This window comes from Chinchilla lanigera, unplaced genomic scaffold (genome assembly GCF_000276665.1).
Source record: "Chinchilla lanigera isolate Chin_1 unplaced genomic scaffold, ChiLan1.0 scaffold00105, whole genome shotgun sequence".
NCBI classification, from domain to species: domain Eukaryota; kingdom Metazoa; phylum Chordata; class Mammalia; order Rodentia; family Chinchillidae; genus Chinchilla; species Chinchilla lanigera.
In genome coordinates this window covers 6194896-6214265 of record NW_004955506.1, presented here as the reverse complement: position 1 = coordinate 6214265, position 19370 = coordinate 6194896, and the positions used below count along the sequence as shown (strand labels likewise).

The 19370-nt window shown below is 44.3% G+C and overlaps 1 protein-coding gene across 1 annotated transcript in view; it reads right to left on the bottom strand.

The window, feature by feature from the left end:
- Positions 1 to 19370, bottom strand: part of Srp68 (signal recognition particle 68kDa) — a 42072-nt gene that overhangs the window by 5990 nt on the left and 16712 nt on the right. Inside the window, exons 5-11 of the mRNA XM_005407458.2 lie at positions 18981 to 19063; positions 18613 to 18722; positions 17677 to 17759; positions 16696 to 16836; positions 6683 to 6781; positions 3491 to 3555; positions 56 to 212 (exon numbers count right to left, since the gene is read on the bottom strand). Coding sequence (XP_005407515.1) covers positions 56 to 212; positions 3491 to 3555; positions 6683 to 6781; positions 16696 to 16836; positions 17677 to 17759; positions 18613 to 18722; positions 18981 to 19063 — 738 coding nt within the window. The remainder of the gene's footprint in view (positions 1 to 55; positions 213 to 3490; positions 3556 to 6682; positions 6782 to 16695; positions 16837 to 17676; positions 17760 to 18612; positions 18723 to 18980; positions 19064 to 19370) is intronic.

Sequence of the window (19370 nt, the reverse complement as noted above, 5' to 3'; positions counted from 1 at the left end):
TATGCAGTCAGTCATTTTGCATCCTACACAGGCAAAGCACAGTCCCCAAGGTCACCTGTAGAATAATGTCATAGAGCCGGATCAGGTCCTGTGGCCGGGGAGAGCGCTTGCTGTCATCTTCTGGCTGCTGCTGCAGCAGGGCCTTCTGCAGACCTTTAGCCATGTTCTCATTTCTCTTGATTGCCGTTGACAGCTTGATGTAGGTCAGGTAGCTGAAACATACCACACGTCACCTCAGGTTGTGCTCAGGGAAGCTGATGTTCTGGGAAAGGTACGAACAGTGCTTTGAGACTGCCCTGGGGGAAGTGTGGGTGTGAGGGTGTGTCCCATAGCAGGACCACTGGGCCTGGGCCTCAAGCTCACGGGCCTGCAATTTGGCAGCTGTTCAATGGCAAACTTACAGGGGGTCAGACTGAGATGAGACCTTATCATAAAATTTTATTTCAGCTTGAATTACAGGCTGTGTCTTTTTTCCAACAGCCACACAACTCCTGATTTAGAGGACGCTGCTAGTCCGTAAGGTCCACAGGTGTGGGACTGGCGATGTAGCTATGTAGCTCAGGGGCTAAGTGTATGCATAAAGCCCTGTATTCCATCCTCAGAACAACAAGAAAAAGGTCTGTGGATGGGAGCCTGTTTCTAGGATGAGGACCAATCATCTTCCTGGCCCATGCCACAAGGGCAATGTGCTCGTGCCATATCTGCCCTACTCATGGATGGCCTTCTCTTGTCAGAAACACGGTAGCATGGTGTTCCAACGGTCATGCAGCTAGCCACATGGCAATGTGGCCAGACCACAGGACACCTGCTCATTTTAACTGTACCACCCGGCAAGTCCCTTTAATGCTGGGAGAGTTGTCAGATGACTGAATCTCCAAATCAAGAAGTAGCAACATACACGTCATTTAGAGATTTACAGGGAAATACCAAAAGAATTTGTTAAAATAATTAAAAACAGCTGCTTCTGGGAAGTGGGTGAGAAGGTCATCAGATAGAATTAACTTGGCACGGTGGTACATGCCTGTGACCCAGCACTCTTGGAAGCTGAGGAAGGAGGGTGGGAAGCTTGAGCCCCCAGACTGTGCAACTTAGGGAGAACCTGTCTCAAAATAAAATAATTTTCAAAAGGGTGGGGAATGTAGTTTGGTAGTACAGTGCTCACCTAGCATATGTGAGGGCCTTGGTTCAATCCCTAGTACTACACACACACACATACACACACACACACACACACACAAGGGCATAATGCTGCCCTTCTGATCATGGAAATCTATGATCCTGATACTGGCTAGACAGATCCTGAAAGTGGGAGAATGAACTCAAAAGCAAGGGACATCCAAGTTGCCAAGGGCCTTTAGCCTCAGTGATTTCAGAGGGCCTTTGTAAGGTTCAATGATCAGATCAACTCTTGACTTTGGGGCTCTGAACACAAACCAGTCATCTAACTTCTGGCAGCTGCACCTCTCTCTTTAGGCTGCCAAACAGGTAACATCTAATTGCCTTTTTTTATTTGAGACAGAGTCTCACTATGCAGTTCGGATTGGCCTTGAACTCACATTGATCCTCCTGCCTCAGCCTCCCTTCTTACCCTTCATCTCCTTTTTTCTTGAGACAGGGTCTCGATATGGAGTTCAGACTGGCCTTGAGCTCCCTTTGTAGTTCGGGCTGAACTCACAATGATCCTCCTGCCTCAGCCTCCCGAGTGCTGGGATTACCGGCGTGCGCCACCACGCCCGGCTTTTTTGTCTTTTTGAGACAGGGTCTCACTATGCAGTTCAGAATTGCCTTGAACTTACTTTGTAGCCCATGCTGGCCTCAAATTTGCAGTGAATTTGCACGCTGAACCCTGGGCCTCCCACAAGTTAGGCTAGCACTCTGTTGCTGAGCTGTATCTTCAGGCCATCCTTTTTGGATTTCTTTTTTTTTAACTCCTGTTAGAAATAGAACCCAGGGTGCCACATGCACGCTAGGTGAGCACATTACCACTGCTCTATCTCCCCAGTCCTGGGGTTTTTTATTCATTTATATATATGAAGATCAGCAGGGGAGTGGCTGAAGATACTATCAAGTTTATCATATAAATTATAAGCAATGGCCTAGAAATTAAACTCTCCAGGTCAAGTGGAAAAGAGAATCTGAGGAGAACTAGAGTTTTCCTAAATAATATTATTTCTTCTCTTGTTGTACATTTCAGAAACTGCTACTCTTTCTCTTTTTCTATAACAAAATGATCCATCTTTTTTGTTTGGGAGGAGGGTCCGGAGATTGAACCTATGCCTTCTGCTCTCCAACTGAGCTACATCCCCAGCCCACTGAGGTCAGTGCTTGCTTAGCATGCGCTAGGCCCTGGGTTTAAGTCTCAGCAGTGCGCGCGCGTGCACACACACCCACACACCTCTGAAAGGGTGGTTTTAAAATGCATCTGAAAGAGAAAAAGGACAACAGCCAAGATGCAGCTGAGGAAACACTTGGCTAGGAGAACGTCCGGTACTAGATATCAGGGCATGTTGGGGTGTTACGGTAATGTGTGTGCCAATACACGGACAGACAAATTAATGGAGCAGAAGAGTCCAGAAAAAGAGCACCCAGGGAGAAAACACATTGCAGGCTGAGGGGAAAGGATGAAAAGGTCAATAAACTGTCTTGCATCCATCCTATATCCTTATGGAAGACTTGAGGCAAGCTGGGCGTGGTGGTGCATGCCTGTAACCCCAGCACTCTCGAGGCTGAGGCAGGAGGATCATTTTGAGTTCGAGACCAGCCAGAGCTACAAAGTGATCTCTCAAGGCCAGCCTGATCCGCATAGTGAGACCCTGTCTCAGAAAGACAAAAAAAAAAAAAAAAAAAAAAGCGAAGGAAAGACTTGAGGCAGACCCTTACCTTACAAAAGCAACTGCCAGAATGAGCTAAACTTCAGTTTAAATAAACTTACACCTGAAAGGGACAATTTTACAACATTCAGAACACAAAGGAGAGTAACTTTCAGAGGTTGGAACCAGGGGAGGGGCTGGCTCTAGAAAAGCAGAGGGAGAGGCCACAGGGAGCTTCAAAATTACTGGTTGTGCTCAGCACCCCCCACCAGTACTGGAGACTGAACCCGGTGCCTTCACACTGACCTACGTCTCCAGCATTTAATTTTTAGAGACAGGATCTCGCTAAATTGCCAAGCTGTGCTTGAACTTACAATTGTATGGCCTTAGCCTCCCCAAATGTTGAGATTACAGGTGTGTGTACCACCATGCCCAGCTGTTTAAGATTTTATTTTTTTTTAAGATTTTAAACTATGTGAAAATCTCACATTATACACAATATATATTTAAGTAATATGCAAATGTGGTGTACATACACATACAATAAAGCACACCGACATGCATTACTGTTACTTATTTTAAGAAATTATAAATTAAAATGTACATAAACATTATATATATTATCGTTACAATGTTGTATTTGAAATGTTAACAGTAGAAAAAATTACAGTAACCTTTACCTGTGCAGGTACTGAAGATTAGACACCTTCCCTGACTCCCCTTCTGGGGTGTAATCTCTCTGTTTCTGTAGAAAATGAAAAAGGTAAAAGGTAAAATAGCCAACTCCATCCTCCCACTTCTTCCCCTGATGTGGTCCCAAAAACTGCCCTGAAGAAAAACAGGCTCCAGCTAAGTCTGGGGCCCTCAAACATCAGAGGTTCATTAATAAGTACAGAATGACAGAATCACTTTTTTGTTTGTTTGTTTTTGTCCTTTTGAGACAGGGTCTCGCTATGCAGTTCAGGCTGAACTTGAGCTCACTTTGCAGCCCAGGCTGGCCTCGAACGTGCAATGATCCTCCTGCCTCAGCCTCCCGAGTGCTGGGATTACAGGTGTGCGCCACCACGCCCAGCAAAACAATCACTTTAAAAACTGGCCTGAGTAACAGAATTCGGAGAGACAGCTGGGTGAGGGTTCTTGCTCACTGCCCAGGGGTCTAGAGCCAAGCAGTAGGAACAAACCATAGCTGTCTTTTAGGGTCTGTGTCTAAAACCCAGGGTCTACCGCGTATGTGCCACGCTGTCACAGCTTGCCTCCTAGGGAGGGCTGTGTTCAGCCCACTAAAACGCCCACATCCTAACCTCCAAAATCTGAGAAGATGTTACCTCCCACAGTAGAAGAGGCCTCGAAGATATGGTTAAGCATCTCTGGATTAGCCAGGTGAGCCCACTGTAAACCAGGCTCCTCAGAAGAGGAGAGCAGAAAGGTCAGAGATATACAGGAATAGAAGCAGAGGGCAGAAGGGCTGGGCATATAGCTCAGCAGCATAAGCGCTTGCCTGGCAAGCCTGAAGTCATGAGTTCGATTCCTGGTACAAAAAAAAAAAAAAGAAGCAGAGGGCAGAGAGGAGAGAAGGCTCAGCTGCTGGCTTTGAAGACAGAGGAAAAGGTCACTAAGAACTGCAGGTGGCCTCTGGAAGCCAGGACATGCACTCTGCAGGAGAGTGGGAAAGGATTCTCCCTAGGTTTCTCAATGGCTCCCAAAGGAAAGCAGACTGTAAAGCCACTTCAGGTTTTTCTGACCTCATGGCAACGGATGTGTGTTTTAAACCACTGGGTTCGTGGTAATGTTATGCAGCAGCACCAGGGAGCAGATGCGCCTTTGCATCACCTGTCCCCTGCATCCTGTGAGATGTCTCCCCACTGCTGCAAATTCAAGGTGAGGGAGGCGCTGGCCTGGGAAGGCCCCTCTGTTAAGTGGATGAGAGGAGGCATAGCTGTGCAATGGCACTTAATGGGAGAAGGAAGCAGGTGACCACATGGAGGAAGCAGTCGTTTAATTTAAAAATACTACATTTACTTAAATATTTTATACTCAAGGCACTGAAGCAGATGCTGGAACAAATATATTTGCTTTTAAGATGCTTACAATCTTGAGGGAAATGTAATGAGAAGGTAAATATAAAAGAATAAATAAAATGTGCAAAGGTAATATTTAAGGTCATTAACAGGTATTGAGCTCCAGCTTGAGGTGAGAGCTCTGGGGGAGGGCGCTGGTCACAGTCACACAACATTGTGAATGTATTCGACACCATTAGAGTGCACTGGGAAATACTCAGGGCGGGACATTTTGTTATGTGTATTCCAGCACAATAAAAAAACTACATTTTTTTTTACAAGAAGCAATACAGTACTTGATTACCGAACAGACATTAGAGCTGCAAGTATGAGATCATTAGAGGACGCAGAGGTCTTTGTAAGCCAGAATGGGGTAAGCACACTTCTCAGAGAGGATAAGCTATGAGCTGGACCTTGAAACCAGGTAGGGCTTGGAGAGAGAACACGAAGATTATGCAGGTACATAAGCAGGAAAAACAGCTCGTGCACAGGTGGGAATGGCAAGTTAAGACAAACATAAAGCTGGGCAGGGCAGCGCCCTCTTATAATCCTAGCATTCTGGGAGGCTGAGGCAGGAGTATTGCAAGTTTGAGCCTAGCTAGGGTAACTTCACAGTTTAATGACCTGGCACAAAATTAAAAAAGGGCTAGGGATGTAGTTGAGTGCAAAGGCTCTGCGTTTAATCTCCAGCAGTATTAAAAAAGAAGAAAGAAAGAGGGAAGGCTGAGGCAGAGGACTCCAAGACAAGCACAGCAGCAGCTGGAAGCTGGCTGGGGAGGCTCTCGCACCAGCCTAAGGAGTCTGCCTTGTACTTGCCAGAACTGGGGTCTCAAAAGTAGGGCATAAAACCCAAGATGTGCCTGGCATGGTGGCACAGGCCTGTAATCCCAGCATTTGGGAGGCTGAGGCAGGAGGATTGTGGCAAGTTCAAGGCCAGCCTGGACTACACAGTGAGGCACTATCTCAAAAAAGAAAAAATAAAAACAAAAAACAAAACAAAAAAACCAAACACACAAAAAAACAAACCCAAGGTGAATGGATAGAGAAGATAATGAGAACTTCTAATCGGGGCTGGAGATATAGCTCAGTGGCACAAGCGCCTGCCTGGCAAGCGCAAGGTCCTGGGTTCGATCCCCGGTACCAAAAAAAAAAAAAACTTCTAAACAAATTTATCTGTTTTTGAAATGTTATTTTAATGCATTTTACGTATTAGTATCAGTTGACTAAGGTATACGACTTATAAATGAACACGTCAGAGGTACAAACCCACTGTACTTACAGAGGACAGCATTACAAAAATGTAGAGACCACTGCTTGAGATCTAGGGGAATCACTGGACTTCTCATAATCAGACAGTGAGACTCAAGCTGTTAGGAGCTCTGCAACAGGCCAGGCGTGCAGACAGGGTAAAAGCTAAATCACAACAGGCGGAATCATCAGTGGGTGAGACACATTGCCAAGGAGGGAAATCAGCGCTTTGGGACTGGGAGAAAGAATGGCTCTAAGCCTTTTAGCCTGGGTACCCGTGTGGATCCCAGTGACGACACGGGAAAGAGGGAGCACTGGAGAGCGGCGCCTGGAGGTAAGCAGGGAGTCTGCGGGATGAAACCATCATGAAGAAAAGGATGTGGAGAACGAATTCTCCTCCCAAATGAGCCCAGAGGCCGTTGCTGCTTGCCAGCTGACCTCTGCATCTAAAAACCCTGGTGGCTAAGGAAGTGATGCACGGAGACCATAGGGTCCCCAGCTGGGAACATGGCAGGCCCGGCAGGGGCCGAGCCCAGGGCCAGAGCCGCGGTTCAGCGCACGGCCTACCTGATCTGGCTTGAGCTCCTCCCGAACAGCCTGGATGGCGTCCCGACACTCGCTGAGCATGGATTCAAACAGACGCTCCTTGGTTTCTTCACTTTCAGCCTAGAGAGACACAGGACAGAACAAGAGACTTTTTGAGTTAAGCGCAATACCGTAGCAGGAGGAAGACATAAGAGGGCTACGAACCTCCTACCACGCACATGGACTATGTGCCCAAATCCAAGATTCTTTTGTCACCACTCTCTAGCACAGGATCTTCTTGTAGCCTTATCTACTATTAATACGGAAATGGGAATACTTTAAAAGGTGAACATACTAAAAAAGTTATGTATGTAACTGATCTGGAACTTTCTGTCAGGGAACGGGGGCTTTATATGGCTTCCCATCACAGAACTTTCCCCTACATCCCTGCAGCACTCCAGCCTCTGCTCAGGGTCAGCATCGGACGCCCACAGGAGCCTTAGAGCCTACACTGGGGCACTGCTCCCACACATGAGCACAGCACGCCAAGTGTCCTTCCTCTTTCCTTTCAGAACACTCGGTTAAGCTCTAGCGTATGCCGGTGGAATTACACTGCACAACTGCAAGCCAACTGGCAGGCTCTGATTTTCTTTTAGGTCCAAGCAAGTGATAAACATTACTAATCAATAATCAAAAAGACATTTCCCCTCAATTTTACACTAAGTTCTCTTCTCCACAGACACTCTGCATTCCGATATCGCCCCAGCCTCCTCTGAGAACAACTCTGAGGGCGGAGCAGGTTGGCAAGAAGGAGACGGCAGTCTGTGCAGGGCTGGGTGTCTCGGCCGCACAGCTGGGAAAAGTGAAAAAGCGACTCAGTCACGGAATACCTGCCAGACCACATCATCATCCTAAAGAATCTGACTGAGCGGGCGGGAATGGATCAAAGAGAGAAAGGAGATGAACTTGTGTTACTGGCAGACCTGCTATGAAATTAAAACATCAACATTCCATTATTATATTTGACTTTCCCCAGAAACCAACCTCTAATCTGAAGAAAAAAAATAAAGTCTTAACTGGTCTCTAAGGAAGTGCAAAAGAGAGCCCCATACCACCCATGTCTTTAAGAGATGGATAGAGGACATTAAAAAAAAGGCAAAAAAGAAAACAACCCTTTTTCCCCCTTAAGAAGTCTTACAGTTTTCCTAGTTTCTAGTGTGAGAAAAGTCTCCCCTGTAAATTACACAATCTAAATCAAACATGCTCTTCCACTTGTGGGTTACTTGACTTTCCTGCTGTTCATTCATTTAGGAATAAATTAGGGCCCAGGCAAACTTGGCCCCACCAGCTCCCCAGGACACCAAGGCAGCGCTGCCCGCCAGAGCTTTCAGCGATGACAGAAACGCTCTCCATCAGCCCTGTCTGACACAGTGGGCGTTAGCCACGTGGGGCCACTGAGCACTTGTGTTTTTATTAAATGGAACTAGCCCCATGCGTCAAGGGGCTACTGTATCGGATGGTGTGGCTCTAGAGAAAAACACTTTACAGACTATTGTTAAGTGCCTCAGGTTGGGAAGAGTCCCTATAATTGTTTATTCAAAGCTGCTGGCCACATTTTTCAAAATAGAATGTCCATGGAAATGGTGCAGCTGTGTAACACTTATTAAGTAGAATATGATGTGTGAATATAAGGAGGAGGGGAAGAGGACATAAAAAGAAATAAAATGTGTTACAGCTAGGTGTGGTGGTGCATGCCTGTAATCCCAGCATTTGGGAGCTGAGGCAGGAGATCTCCATGAGTTTGAGACCAGCCTGGGCTACATAAGTGAGTTCAAGGTCAGCCTGCATTATATAGTGAGACCCTATCTCAACAACCCCTCAAAAAAAAAAAAAAAAAAAAAGCTCCCGAAAAAGAAGATGCGTTATGTGCATGTACCAACTCCCTACAATGAATATAATTATTATGTAGCACAAACATGCACTAATAAAAATTTATATACATATACATGTATATATAATGCAAATACCCTTTGCTTTAAGAAACCAAACAGCAAACTACACGTGTTAAAGTTACCACAGCAGCAGGAAAAATGAAACTCAGCACCAGTTTACTTATTTATGTTTTTGTTTTCTTTCTGGTACGAGGAATCGAACTCACAACATCACGCTTGCCAGGCAGGCACTGTGCTGCTGAGCTAAATCCCCAGCCCCTCAGCACCAGTTTAAATATAAGCAATCCACCAAATATGCCACCAACACCCCTTTTCAGATGGGTGTGGTTCAGGCAACGGGTGTATAAGAAAAAAACAAATTTTGCTTCAGCAGCTACACAGAATGTTTCCTTTTCCACTGGTAGTGTATGGCTCACATTTAAAATTTTAAATAGCTGGACATGGTCGAACATGCCCGTCATCCCAGAAAACGGGGCTGAGACAGGAGGCTCGGCCTGAGTCTGAGCCAAGCCTGAACTACATAGGGAGATCCTGTCTAAAACAACGAAACAAAATGCTTAAAAGGATGCCACAAATTACCCTTGTTCACTGTTACTGAGCTACTAAGTCAACTTTTGCATCAAGGTGCTGAACACAAGCAAACTTCCCTACAGCTCCCACAACATTCTAAGTTTCACTGGGAGTTCTGCACAAGTCTTAAGCAACAATGCACGAAAGAGAGCATCTAAAGGGGAGAACCTAAGGTGGCTGTGTTTTCTTCTGACGTCCACACTGCAAGGTGACTCACAGGCTAATCTCTGAATAGAACTTGTTCGGATTTAATTTGTTCTGCTGCTTACATTTTATTCTAGAAGCTACATTTGAGGTCAAGCATTCCTGAAAGAACCCTGCCACATGGCACCCTCGACATGCAGAGACAGGACTCCTCATCTATCCGCCTACCTCCCAGGTCTCTACGGGACCAACAAGGACGTGTTCTAACACAAGGGGCAAACTCCCCGAATAGCAGCTTCTCCCATATGTGCCTGTGACACAGAGAAACTTTAAGCCTGGAAGTAGAGTGTCACTCATCGGTCCTCGTAAGGAAATTCTAGATCCCTTTTTATAAAACACGAAACACCTAGGATATGCTTGCCACAGTCTCGGGGTCTCTTCACACAGTGACTCCCTGTGGAGACAAGACACTCGGCTGCTGTTTGCCCTGCTATTAGGGACGGATTCCCGGGTTGTTTTCACTTGGCTACAGAAATTGCTGGAAGAGGGTGCTGTGACTAAGAGACACACAAGGCGAGTCCGGCCACATTCCCTACCACACCCATAGCAGAACTGTGGGGACAAGAACTAGGCCTCACCCAGCCCAGTGAGGTCAGAAAGAAACACATGGAAACCTAGTTAAAAAATAAATAAACCTCACTTTAAAATAGATTTTCTTTTTAAAGAAAGGATAAATGGTTTCACTTCCACTCAAGCATCAAAAACTAAATAGAAACTGAAGCTAAGAATCATCAAGCCTAAGCCAGGTATGGTGGTACACACCTGTGCTGAGGCAGGAGGACTGCTATGAGTTTAAGGCCAGCCTGAACTTTATAGTGACACCCTGTCTCAAAAAGAACCCCCACCAAAAAAAAAAAAAAAAAAAAAAAATCACCAAGCCTTTTCTTTTTTGTCTTTTTGAGACAGGGTCTCCCTACACAGTTCAGGCTGGCCTTGAGCTCATTTTGTAGCCCAGGCTGGTCCTGAACTTGCAACGATCCTCCTGCCTCAGCCTCCTGTCCTGAGTGCTGGAATTATAGGCATGCGCCATCAAGCCTATTATTTAAAACCTTCCCTCTCCCAAAAAGGCCCAGGTACAACCTCACAATGCAACCACCGGTGACCCTCAGGAATGATCAAATGTTAAAAAATTGAAAGAGTCAGTGTGGTAGTGCACTCCTATAATCCCAGCACTTAGGAGGCTGAGGCAGGAGGATCACAGTGAGTTCAAGGTCAGCCTTGAGCTAAACATCAAGACCTTGTCTCAAAAAAACAAGACAAAACACAAAACAAAGCACAACAGAGGGCTTGCTTTGGCAGAACATATGCTAAAATGAACACACAGATCAGCCCGGCTCCTGTGCAAAGATGGCACACAAACTCTCTAAGTATTTCATATTTTTATAATAGCAAAAAGGGAGATAGATTTCTTGCAAATGGGAAGGGACCAAGAGGTGAAGGGAGGAAGAAAGGGAAAAAGAGCATGCAAAAAGAATTAAGGCGCGTCATGCATGTGTAGCACCTCCCCACAATGAATGCCACCATTACTGCAGCTACGTACTAACAACTTTAAAAGCAAAATAAAAAAGAAGCATAAAGTAAGACAGTATTAAGGATGATGAGGATATTAAAGTTTGGCTAAAAAAACTCAGGATTTTGAAATCGGATTTTGGCAGCTCAAGTCTTTTCAGTTTAGTATTTTACACCACTGACTTATTTCTTCCTTCTGTGCTTTTCGATAAACCGCTGTTTTAGTATCTAAATGTCATAAACATCTCTGCCAGCAAGTAATACCAAACTACTATGCCTTCCAGGTGCTGGAGGCCGACAGATACCAATACCACTGAGACAAGAGACACTGAAATTAAGTGGCCTATCTTTCTCTAAGGCCTCGCTCTTGGCTTCCAGGGTAGAGAACAACAGTAACAAACTGGCCAGGCACCATGTTATATCTAGCCAAATAACCTGACAGTGGCGCCGAGGGGCAAGTGGTTGTGCCTGAGATTAACCTCAACTGGCCAAAGGGTATTTTCCCATATGTAATAACTCATGGCTCATTTAACAGACATTTAATCAACTACAGTGCTGACACTGAGGATTTAACTAGATGGTGTGACACTACACTTAAATTACTGTACTTACTGGCTTGTTTTGGGATATGTGTAATATAAGACATTAACTATAAAAGTTAAAACCTTATCGGAATGCCCTGGAGTTCATACACACTTTATTTGACCTAGATTCCCCTCTACCAGGGATTTAATTCAGAGCCTTCTCATTACATGAGCTACAACTTCAGCCCTTTCTATGTGTTTTATTTTGAAACAGGATCTCACTAAGTAGCTAAACTGATAGCATGGGCTCAAACTAGTGATCTTTTTGCCTCAGCCTCTCAGAATGCTGGGATTACAGACATGCATATTTCTACCACATTATTTAAAGGTCTTTAGGGCTGGGGATTTAGCTCAGCGGCAAAGCGCCTGCCTGGCAAGCGCAAGGTCGTGAGTTCGGTTTCCGGTACCGGAGAAAAACAAAACAAAAAAAAGGTCTTTAATACTCAGAAGTGACTTTAAGGCATTTGTAAGATCCTTAAAAATCAGAGATAATTTGAGGTGGGGATGTGCTTCAGTGGTAGAATGCTTCCCTAGCATCTTTAAGACCCTGTGTTCAACCCCTTGAATTGTAAAAAAATAAAGCCCCAGGGATGAGTGTATATGCCATAACCAACACATTAACCAGGTACTTAACAGAAAACAGATACTAACAACATTAAAATGATAAGGGAATATTATAAGCTTTATGCCAATAAATCAAATAATTTCCATGAAATCATAAATTATTTTTAAAACAATAAATTTCATGCAAATAAACATAAGGTAAAGTAAAAAATCTGAATGAATAGTGCTAAAGCAGAGAAGGGAATTTTTTTTTTTTTTTGTCTTTTTTTGAGACAGGCTCTCATTATGCAGTTCAGGCTGGCCTTGAGCTCACTTTCTAGCCCAGGCTGGCTTTGAACTTGAAACGATCTTCTGCCTCAGCCTTCTGAGGGCTGGGATACAGGTGTGTGCCACCATGCCTGCCTAAAACACAAATTTTAAAAACTTTCCCACAAAGAAAATTCTAGGCCCAGAAGTTTTACTGATAAATTTTAATACATACTTCCAGGAGGAAAATATAACATAAACAAAACAAATCAAAAAAGAACTGAAACAATGTAAGACATAGAAGCTAGTGAGATTCAATGGAAGTATTATCTCAACACAGAAACATACCACTTTCACCACCAAGCTCTTAAATTACTACAGGTCTGCCCTCTGAAGCGGAGGCCCCAGAGCTCAGACCCATCCTACCAGTTAGTCTAACAGGAATGAGGGGGCCCGGGGCATACTCTGCCTTCTCCCTCTGGCCAGACCGTCATCTCCATGGTAGAGCCCCGGATAATCATGACGACAGAGGAAAAAGAAAACAGCCTATTGCTAGACACAGGTGCAAGTCTCTCGGTCCTTCTTTTCAATCCTGGCCTTCCTTCCAGCAGTCACACCTCAGTGACAGGAGTCACTGGTGAGAAGGTAATCTGCTATTTTTCACAACCCTTAGGCTATAACTACTTGTTAGATCCTTCTTGCGTATCTCTGTCTTTCTGAGAAACCACTTTGAAGATACTACCATGTATTACAGCAGCCACTGATAATTTCCTACCAACCTGTCCATAACTCTGTAATGTTTGTATTGTTCCTATGCTATTTTGTAAATGGATGTATGTTTATTACTCTGAGCTTCCTACAACAACCAGTGAGAATAGTCAGTGAATATTCAATTGGTCACTCATGTATAGCTCTATTTATTTTTTTTAGAAACCACTTTGAAGATACCAAAGTACAGTACAACAACCATTGATAATAACCTACCACTTCTGTTTGTAGCTCACTATTATTTGTCTATTTGTTTTCCTGAGAAACTATCTTGTAGATAACAATATGTAAAACAACCATTGACAATTTCCTACCACTTTGTCTGTAGTTCGGTAAGGTCCCCTATTACTGTTATTCTTCTTTTACTCTTTAAAATTAAAAAAAAAAAAAAAAAAATTATTGCAAAAAAATTTTTTGAAGGGTTATTTTTTCTGAAAAGGCCCTTAACTACCATAAGAAAACAGCATGTGAGGAAAAAATCCCAAACTATCAAATTTTGGGGGAATGTGATAAAAAATTTAAAAATACTTCAAAATTCCCAAGATTGACAATTCATAACTTAAGTGACTTTATTTAACCAGAAAATAGGTAAAAACTATACTTTAAAACCTACATGGTATTCTTACTTTGGGCAATCTATTCCATAATACTAACTCAAAATATGGAAAGATCTATCTAGGCAAAGCATTACTACATCTTTATTTATAATGCTACAAACTGTGGCGTGGCAATATCCAATAAGAGATGTCTTTTGTTTTGTTTTTTTGAGACAGGGTCTCCTTAAACAGTTCAGGCTGGCCTTGAGCTCACTTTGTAGCCTAGGCTGGTCTTGAACTTGCAAGGATCCTCCTGCCTCAGCCTCCTGAGTGCTGGGATAACAGGCGTGCGCCACCACGCCCAGCTAAGAGATGTCTTTTGGAGCTAGGGTATAGCTCAGCGGCACAATTGCCTGCCTGGCAAACACAAGGTCCTGAATTCAATTTCTGGTACCAGAAAAAAAAAAAAGACAGAGACATCTTTTGGTTAAATAACCTTTTAAAAACACTGGGCTGGGGATGTGGTTCCATAGTGCAGCACTGACCAAATAAGTATGAGGCCCTGGGTATATTAAAAACGGATAAACAGAATATAATGGGCTGGAGTACAGTTCAGTGGTAGTGTGTGCTTGAGGACTTGCCCAAAAATACAAAAAATGAAACACGCATCAAGTTCAATTAGTCATTGTGTGACTGAAGTGATCTTCAATTTATTTATTTATTTTTTTCTTCTTGAGACAGGGTCTTGTTATGCAGTTCAGGCTGGCCTTGAGCTCACTTTGTAGCCCAGGCTGGTCTCAAACTTGCCAACGATCCTCCTGCTGCTGGGGTTACAGGCATGCGCCACCACACCCGGTTTGTGATCTTCAATTTTAAAAGCAGTTGCTTAAAAAAAGATCATTTGCAGGCTATAGGTGTAGCTCAGTGGTAGAGAAAAATGCTTAACAAGTACTTAGGCTCTGCATTCAATGGTTTATTTCCCCTGAACTTTGAGCACTTTTAAAAATTGTAGCCAAGCGTGGTGGCACATACCTCTAATCCCAGCACTTGGGAGGCTGAGGCAGGAGGACTATGAATTTGAGGCCAACTGGGGCTACACAGTGAGTTCAAGACCAGCCTGAACTACATAGGGAGACCCTGCCTCAAAAATAAATAAAATGCGGGCTGGGGATTTAGCTCAGCGGCAAAGCGCCTGCCTGGCAAGCGCAAGGTCGTGAGTTCGGTTCCCGGTACCAGAGAAAAACCAAAAATAAATAAATAAATAAATAAAATACAATAAAGTAAAATGCTAGCTATGACTGGGGATGTAGCTCAGTGGCATAAACGCTTGCCTGGCAAGCCTGAGGTCATGAGTTCAATTCCCGGTACCAAAAAATAAATAAATAAAATCAAACCAGAGACAAAAACATATGGTCAAAGATTGATTGCACAATAGCCTTTAAATAAATAAATAAATAAAATGCTAGCTCTTCTAGCCCTTTACTTGACACTTGCCTGCAGCCCTGTCCCTGAAGAGCCCCCATTTAACTTGTTGTACGGACTTTTCCCTCCTCACTCCTACTCTAGGCTAGAATCCCTGCCCCATTGTCACTGATTCCTGGCATGGAATCCAGGAGTTCCTTTCTCTCAGCACTTACAACTTCAAAACAGAAACAAACCCTAAACCAACCTAATCACCTAACATTTCTCCCACAGCTCTAGCCTGGTCCACGTGAAGTATTACTGTTAATAGTGCCAACAACACACTCCCAAAAAGTTTCTCAGTCTTTTAGCTTAAAAAAGAAAAATTCATTTTCTAGTATTGTTCTGTCCTTCCAGCAAATAAAAGGGAAATTAGAGAGTAAAATGCAAGGACAAACAAATGCTTCAGTTGCTGAAAGCTGACCCCCTCCCAAAGTAGCCTTTTTGAAATAAATCCTTGAGAAGTTTGAATGCTGACTGGGTACAGTGCCACACACCTGTAATCCCAGCGCTCTGGAAGGCTGAGGCGGGAGGATCCAGCCTAGGCTACTTAGGACTTGGCAAGACCTCTGTCTCAAAAAATAAAACAAAACGACTGGGAATGTAGCCCAGTGAGAAGTCCCTGGGTTTAATAATTGCCAGTACTACAGAAACAAAACAGAACAAACCCTTGAAACCCCTACACAAATGACTCAAGGTGCAATCAACTATTGTGACATTTTAGAAATGCCCCTGGCCTCGTAAGAGGCCATAGTCAGCAGCCTGCTCTTCTAAAAGGTGCCCTTTACCTCACATGGAGAAGGATCTGTAAAACGTGCCTTACTCACTATCTGCCTCAAACATGCCAAGATCACCAGGATCTTCTGTCTGGTGTTGCACCAGGTTCTTCACGGTGACAAACAGGTACTGACTGTCAGTGAGGAGCTGCAAGCACAGCTTTGCAAGGGTATAACATGTGTGCCTCACATAAAACAAGACATTCTGGTTTAACCAGACTCTCCTGACAAGCGCCAGGAATGAGGCAAGTCTTCAGGGCTAGAAGGTAAAGACAACAGGTCAGAGACTTCAGGGACATAACAGTGAGGCTATTGCACCACCTGCTGGGCTGAATGTGCCCCACCACAAACTTTAATTCCTCCATAAATTTAGATTTCTAGTTAGGTGTAGCAGTGCATGTCTATAATCTCAGCACTTGGAAGGCAGAGCAGGAGGATTACTGCAAGTTCACAGCCAGCCTGGGCCACACAGTGAGTTCAAAGCCAGCGTAGACTACACAGAGAGACCCTGTCTGCAAATACCCTCCCCTACAAAAAAAACAAAAACAAAAACTGGGGAGAGTGTGTCTCCAGATTTACCACAACCCAAGCTGCATTGATACACATTTTTTTGTTTTGTGAAAAGTCGGTAGTGCTGGGCATGGTGGCGCATGCCTGTAATCCCAGCACTCAGGAGGCTGAGGTAGGAGGATCATTGGGAGTTCGAAACCAGCCTGGGCTACAAAGGGAGCTCAAGCTCAGCCTGAACTGCATAGTGAGACCCTGTCTCGAAAAGACAAAAAAAAAAAAGAAAGTCAGTAGTAACAAACCCACTCCATCTTGAACACTTAGGACAATATTTGAGAATACACAGAATAAAAAGCCAAACCAGAACTTTCTTCTTACCTGCACAATGGCTGCTTCGTTATCAGCCAACCCTAGCAGAAAGATCCTCACTTTGTCGATCTTCACTGGCACCGTTCTCCCTCTCCACTCCACTTCACTCATGGTAGCTGCCTGCTTGGCTCGAGTCTGCGTGATCAGGGCCTGGAAAGTAGTTCTGAATGTTAAAGCTGTGATTGTGGGCATGACAGATGGATGTGACTGTGGGCATGAGTGACAGATGGAAGTAAGGGGACCTATTACTTTTCTTTTTCTATGACCAACATATAACTCTTTTGAAGCATACAAAATTTCTACCTAAATTTCTCCATGGTATCCTGTATCTTAGTGAAAAGTCAAATATTTTTTCCGCAGTCTTTTACATTTCTTTTTCTATGAGTCTACATTACTTGCTCATAAAAAAAGCACAAAGTTAAAAAGTAGGAAGCAGTGGTAAGTGATAAAGTTTTTGTGACAAAGATGCAGGCCCGGCATGGTGATGTATGCCTGCAATCTCAGCCACTCAGGAGACTGAAAGAGAGGATGGGAAGGTGGGACTGTCTAGGCAACGTGGTCAAACTCTGTTTTGATATTTTAAAAAAGGCTGGAGAGTCAGGCATGGTGGCGCATGCTTGTAATCCCAGCACTCGGGAGGCTGAGGCAGGAGGATCATTGTGAGTTCGAGACCAGCCTGGGTGACAAAGTGAGCTCAAGGCCAGCCTGAACTGCATAGCGAGACCCTGTCTCAAAAAGACCAAAAAAAAAAATTTAAAAAAAAAGGCTGGAGATACAGCTCATTGTTCCCTGGTGCAATGCCCCGGTACCACAGGAAAAAAAGAGAAGAAAAAGTGTATGTGTGTGCACACGTACATATATAGTATATAGGCATGGCTATAAATATGCATATATTAATAGCAGATATCTGTAGAGGATGGAATTATGAATTTCTTTTTCTGGGCTTTTTCAAACCAAACCTTCTCACAAAAGTATACAAGCTAAGATTACCTCCAGTTTTTCAGCCAGGAGACCCTCAGCACCCCCAGATCTCAATCTCATCTGCATAAGTTCATTGATGGCTGACTGGTCCCCTAAGAGAGAAAAACAGGGAAAAGGAGGAAATCTTTAAGGGTCTGGTCTGTTTTCTTAAGAATCACTCGATTCACCCCCAACCTACAGGATTTCTTTCCTCTGACAGGTACACTTCAATGAGCCCACAGCGTGATCTATCTTTTCAGGACAAATCCTTTTACAAAGCTGAATTTGTTTGTGGCACTGAAATTGTGATATGTGTCATGACACATTTCTCTAAGCTTAGAGTGTGCAATGTCAAGAACAAACTTTCATTTTGCATCAGTGTAGGCTCTAGCGTTTTGACTAACACACCACTCTAGCGAGAGATGGTGGTGATGTGGGAGGCTGTGCACAATAAGGAGAAGGCGCATATGAAAAACTACTGTACCTTTTTCTCAGTTTTGCTGTAAACCTACATGCTCAAAAAAGTAAAACATGACTTTGACTAAAGACTCAAGACCAGTATTGGGAGTACAGAAGGCGGCAGAATAGAAACAGAAGCCAAGGGACTAGCCAGGTGTGGTGGCAAACGCCTGTAAACCCAGCACTCTGGAAGGCTGACGCAAGAGGATTGCAAGTTCAAGCCCTGCTTGGATAACTGAACAAGACCCTGTCTGGGAAATAAAAGGCTGGAGATGGAGAACAGTGCAAAGCCCTAGGTTCAATCCCCATTACCATACAAGTGAAAAAAAAGCCAAAGAACTGCCTTCCATCATGCTGAACAGGCCTGACTTTGACAGTTGCACTTCTGTCATCAATCCCCGCTCAGGCCAAGGATGGGTCCAAGGGGAGGGGATCAAAGCTGAGTACATTCTCCAGGCTCTCTCAAGTCAGTGCTGAGCTGGGTGAGCCACCTCGGTGCCTGCTCACCAATGTTATATTCACAGTAGCGGATGTTGGGTGAGATCTCCTCCACACGCTGATTGTACAGCACAGCCTGCTCCTCTGTGAAAGCACTGGCGAGCTTCTTATAGATAGTTCTGCGAGCAAACAAACACCAGGTTTTACCACAGCCTTATTTTAGGAAAACAAACTCACAAGGAACACATGGCTAAAACCAAAATACTGCCCTGGGAAGCTCTTCTACCAACTATCAGCATTGGTGTGTTCTAGGGATCCAAGAAATTATCACCATTTCTACAGAAAAAGAATCCGCCCAAGTTTCACAGAAATAAGCTAATAGCTAGAATCTGACTCGGTAACCAGAACTGGCCACAGCCTTGGACCAGAACACATACGTGCATTTGGTAAAGGCCTCTCGGGCAGCTTTCCACTCTTGGTGTTCAAAGCGCAGCATTCCTGAGAGGTAAGCTGTGTATGCCTGAAAGGAGATGGAAACAGAAGACCTGGGTCAACATGGAACCGATCTTCCAGCTCCATCTTCTTCTGACGCTTTTACTTCTCGTATCAAGACTATGGAGAAACTCAGGTTGGTTTCAAAAGAGAAAAACCTTCCAAGCCAGGCACGTTGGGGCACACATAGAAATCCTCGCATCATGATGAGAGGCTGAGGTTGAAGGATCTCAAGTTCAAATTAAGCCTGTACAACTGGGGCTGGGGATTTAGCTCAGCGGCAAAAGCGCCTGCCTGGCAAGCGCAAGGTCGTGAGTTCGGTTCCTGGTACCGGA